The sequence below is a fragment of the Sinocyclocheilus anshuiensis genome, unplaced genomic scaffold (assembly GCF_001515605.1).
Source record: "Sinocyclocheilus anshuiensis isolate Anshui unplaced genomic scaffold, SAMN03320099.WGS_v1.1 scaffold99, whole genome shotgun sequence".
Taxonomy (NCBI): Eukaryota; Metazoa; Chordata; class Actinopteri; order Cypriniformes; family Cyprinidae; genus Sinocyclocheilus; species Sinocyclocheilus anshuiensis.
Genome location: NW_015552547.1, coordinates 312,308 through 315,773, shown reverse-complemented (window position 1 = coordinate 315,773; position 3,466 = coordinate 312,308). Strand labels below are relative to the sequence as shown.

Below are 3,466 nucleotides of genomic sequence, written 5' to 3'. Positions count from 1 at the left end.
CTGAGGCTATTTTCTATCAGAAAGAGAAAAAAGAACTACTACAGCACTTTCTACATACCTGTAGTGCAACACATTGAATGAATGGATATGCTGCCAGTGTGCAAAAATAGGGGCCAATATTGACTGCTTCTATAAAATTGGTAATTTATTTGTGAAATATGAAATTTGTCAAATTCATTATAAAATACATTAGATACTATGAAATACCATAAGTAAAAAGGGACATTCTGTGCATTTATTAGAAGTGTTATTCAAGAATGTTCAATTTATATAAAAAATTATAATTATTATTAATGCATTATTTATACATTTGTTTGTGTATAATACAGTTTGGGACCAGATTTTCTCTCTTTTTGTCATTACGGGTGTCTTTAAACCCTTTAATAATAATAATAATAATAATAATAATAATAATAATAATAATAATAATAATAATACACTAAATAAAATTTTGCACAATAAGTTTGGGATCAGATTTTTTTATTTGTTTGGGACTAAAAACATCAATAAGGGTGTCTTTAAACCAATTACACTGCAGTCAAGGATGAATTAATTTTAATGTTAATATTTTTAATTGAATGTGTTGTGGGTCAAATGTAATTCAAAGGTCACAGATGGGCATTGTTTCTTAGGCAACAGTTGATTAGGTGTGCAGTTGAGGGCTCTGTGTGTGTGTGTGTGTGTGTGTGTGTGTGTGTGTGGTTGTTTTCAGTGTATTCCTCCTGGAATGTCTGTGGTCGGTGCTTCACTGCCATAATTGAATACACAGATGGAGGACGTTTGATGCAATACTATACAGAGAAGAGCTTACTCAATTATGTCGGTTCAAATGTAGCAAGACTCGGGACTGGTGTCCCCGAGGGACCCAAATCACTCAAAACGCAAATCAGATTGTCCACTTGTCCTCAGCTGGCACTTCCAGATCATTATTAAGTTCTCATCTGGTGTGAGAGGAGGGTTCAGACAGAAATCTGGACAACTCAGCCCGTCCAAGTTTTACATTCACACTTTTGCATCTCTCCACAAGCTGCCTGGGAGCAACAAGTGTCAGATTCATGTGAAGAAATGCGGGTTACTTCTTGTGAACGACCCCTCTCACAGCCTCAATGGGTCTGAGGTGGGAACATGGGGTGATGAATAAACCCTGGGGACTTCATCCTCCATTTTGCGACTCAAAAGATGTCTTTCTCTCCCTTCTTCTTTTTAACTTCCATTTTTTTAAGAAAAAAAAAATCTGAAGTGCTCTAAACGATTACAATGGCGCCTTGGAGGCCAATTTGAATGTGAATTAGACATGTTGCTATGAGCACCCCAACAACCAGTTAGAGGTACAGAGAGACACAGACCTGTGGCTGAATAAAGAGCTCCTTAAAGTCTGAGCAAGTCTGGCTCTTTCAGAAGAGGATGGCAGAGTGAATGCAGCCTTACACGAAGGCCACCCTCGCTCTCGCTTTCTCTCTCCCCTTCCCTCAGAACTATTCTTCTGTTCCAGTTTCTCTGCTCTCTTGTTCTCTTCTTCCAAGAATTCTCCCTCAACCTTATGAGTGTCCTGAGAAGATTGCCTATGCCTATACGACACACGTCAATCATCGAGGTCCAAGCCGACTGGAAAAGTGAAGTAATGACCACAACTGTCAAATTTGAAGGAATAATTCCTGTGGATACGGATGATTTGGTGGTAAATTTCAACTAATTGGATCACAGTTGCACAATTTTGAGAATTTTCTGAAATTATAGCACCCTCTATTACTAGAAATTAGGCGTGTGAATTTAAGATTGCCCTGTAGGTCCTGTTTTTTATTGTTCAGTTCATCACAGAGTTGTTGTCAAAGCAACAAGTCTGTAAGCACAATCCTACTGGGAAACAGGATTAGATTGTGGCTTATTCTTTCAAGAGCATCCTTCTATATCAAACAAAATAATAAATCCGTCCAACATTTTACTTATTACTACTACATAGTAAAATGTTGAAGCCTCTATAGAACAATATTTTGAACTCTATTCATCAAAGAATTCTGAAAAAGTATCATGGTTTCCACAAAAATATTAAGCAGCACAACTGTTTTCAGCATCCATAACGATAAGAAATGTTTTTGAGCAGCAAATCAGCATATTAGAATGATTTCTGAAGGATTGTGTGTAACGGCTGCTGAAAAATCTAATTTGCCATCACAGGAAAAAATATTTAAAATAAATAAAATAAAACAAAAGATATAAAATTAATATATTAAAATGGATAATAGTTACCTTAAATTGCAACAATATTTCACGAATAATAGCTTTTGATAAAAAAAATGCAGCTTTGGTGCTTATAAGAGACTTCTTTGAAAATGTACACACACAAAAAAGTATCCCCCAAACTTTTTAACAGTAGTGCCAATATTTTTATATTTTAAGAGTATATGATGCCAGCTAATTACATTGCACTATCATGGTTTTGAATATCACTATGTGCCCTTACTATTAAACTATTAAAATCTGTATGACCAAATAAAACCTCCACAAACGTCAGATGCTGAATCAAAATCTTTTGAATCAAAAGAAACGGCTTAGGTTCCTCTAAAAATTCAAATGGTAGAACATTGTCACTAAAAATGTTAATTAAAAATAAATAAATAAATAAAATGGCACGTTCAAAAATTCAGAAAAAAACCCCAACTTGTATTCCAGTTCATTTCTGAGAGCTATACAAAAAGTCAATTGTAGTGCCACCTTGTGGCCGATTCTCACAAAATTTGTGAAGTGACATGTGGCCAAGTATGGTTACCCATACTAGGAATTAGTGCTCTGCATTTAACCCATCCTAAGTGCACACACACAGCAGTGAACACACACACACACACACACACCGTGAACACACACCCGGAACAGTGGGCAGCCATTTATGCTGCGGCGCCCGGGGAGCAGTTGGGGGTTCGGTGCCTTGCTCAAGAGCACCTCAGTCGTGGTATTGAAGGTGGGAGAGAGCGCTGGTTATTCACTCCCCCCACCTACAATCCCTGCCGGACCGGAGACTCGAACTCGCAACCTTTGGGTTACGAGTCCGACTCTCTAACCATTAGGCGACGACTTCCCCTAACCATTAGGCCACGACTTTGATACTCAGCATCTTGCTGACATCCTGCAGGCATACACTGAATTTCATGACGATTGTCCCATCAAGTGAAATTATTGGTTGTTAGTTTTTATGTCTGGAAAATCTGCAACACCAATGAATGAGAATATGCTGAGCTGTTTTATTAAACATTTAAATTAATTTCATAAAACGTAACAAATGGCTAGAGTTTTCATTTCATCTCTTGTGATTTAGCACATATTAAATTCTCTTCTTAAATTAATTTTACTCAGTGTGTAAAAGGGTATAACAAGTGCTTGTCCTCTTTTGTGCATTGCATAAAATTAGACATGGAGTGTTAATCAAGTGTCACTGAAAGTGTGAGTGTGTTTAGTTATCAAGGCTCATGAG

The 3,466-nt window shown here is 37.0% G+C and overlaps 1 protein-coding gene across 1 annotated transcript in view; it reads right to left on the bottom strand.

The window, feature by feature from the left end:
- Nucleotides 1–3,082: 3,082 nt before the first annotated feature.
- The window catches only part of dnah2 (dynein, axonemal, heavy chain 2), a 163,408-nt gene continuing 163,024 nt past the window's right edge, over nucleotides 3,083–3,466 (bottom strand). The window contains exon 88 of the mRNA XM_016454789.1: nucleotides 3,083–3,121. Coding sequence (XP_016310275.1) covers nucleotides 3,083–3,121 — 39 coding nt within the window. The remainder of the gene's footprint in view (nucleotides 3,122–3,466) is intronic.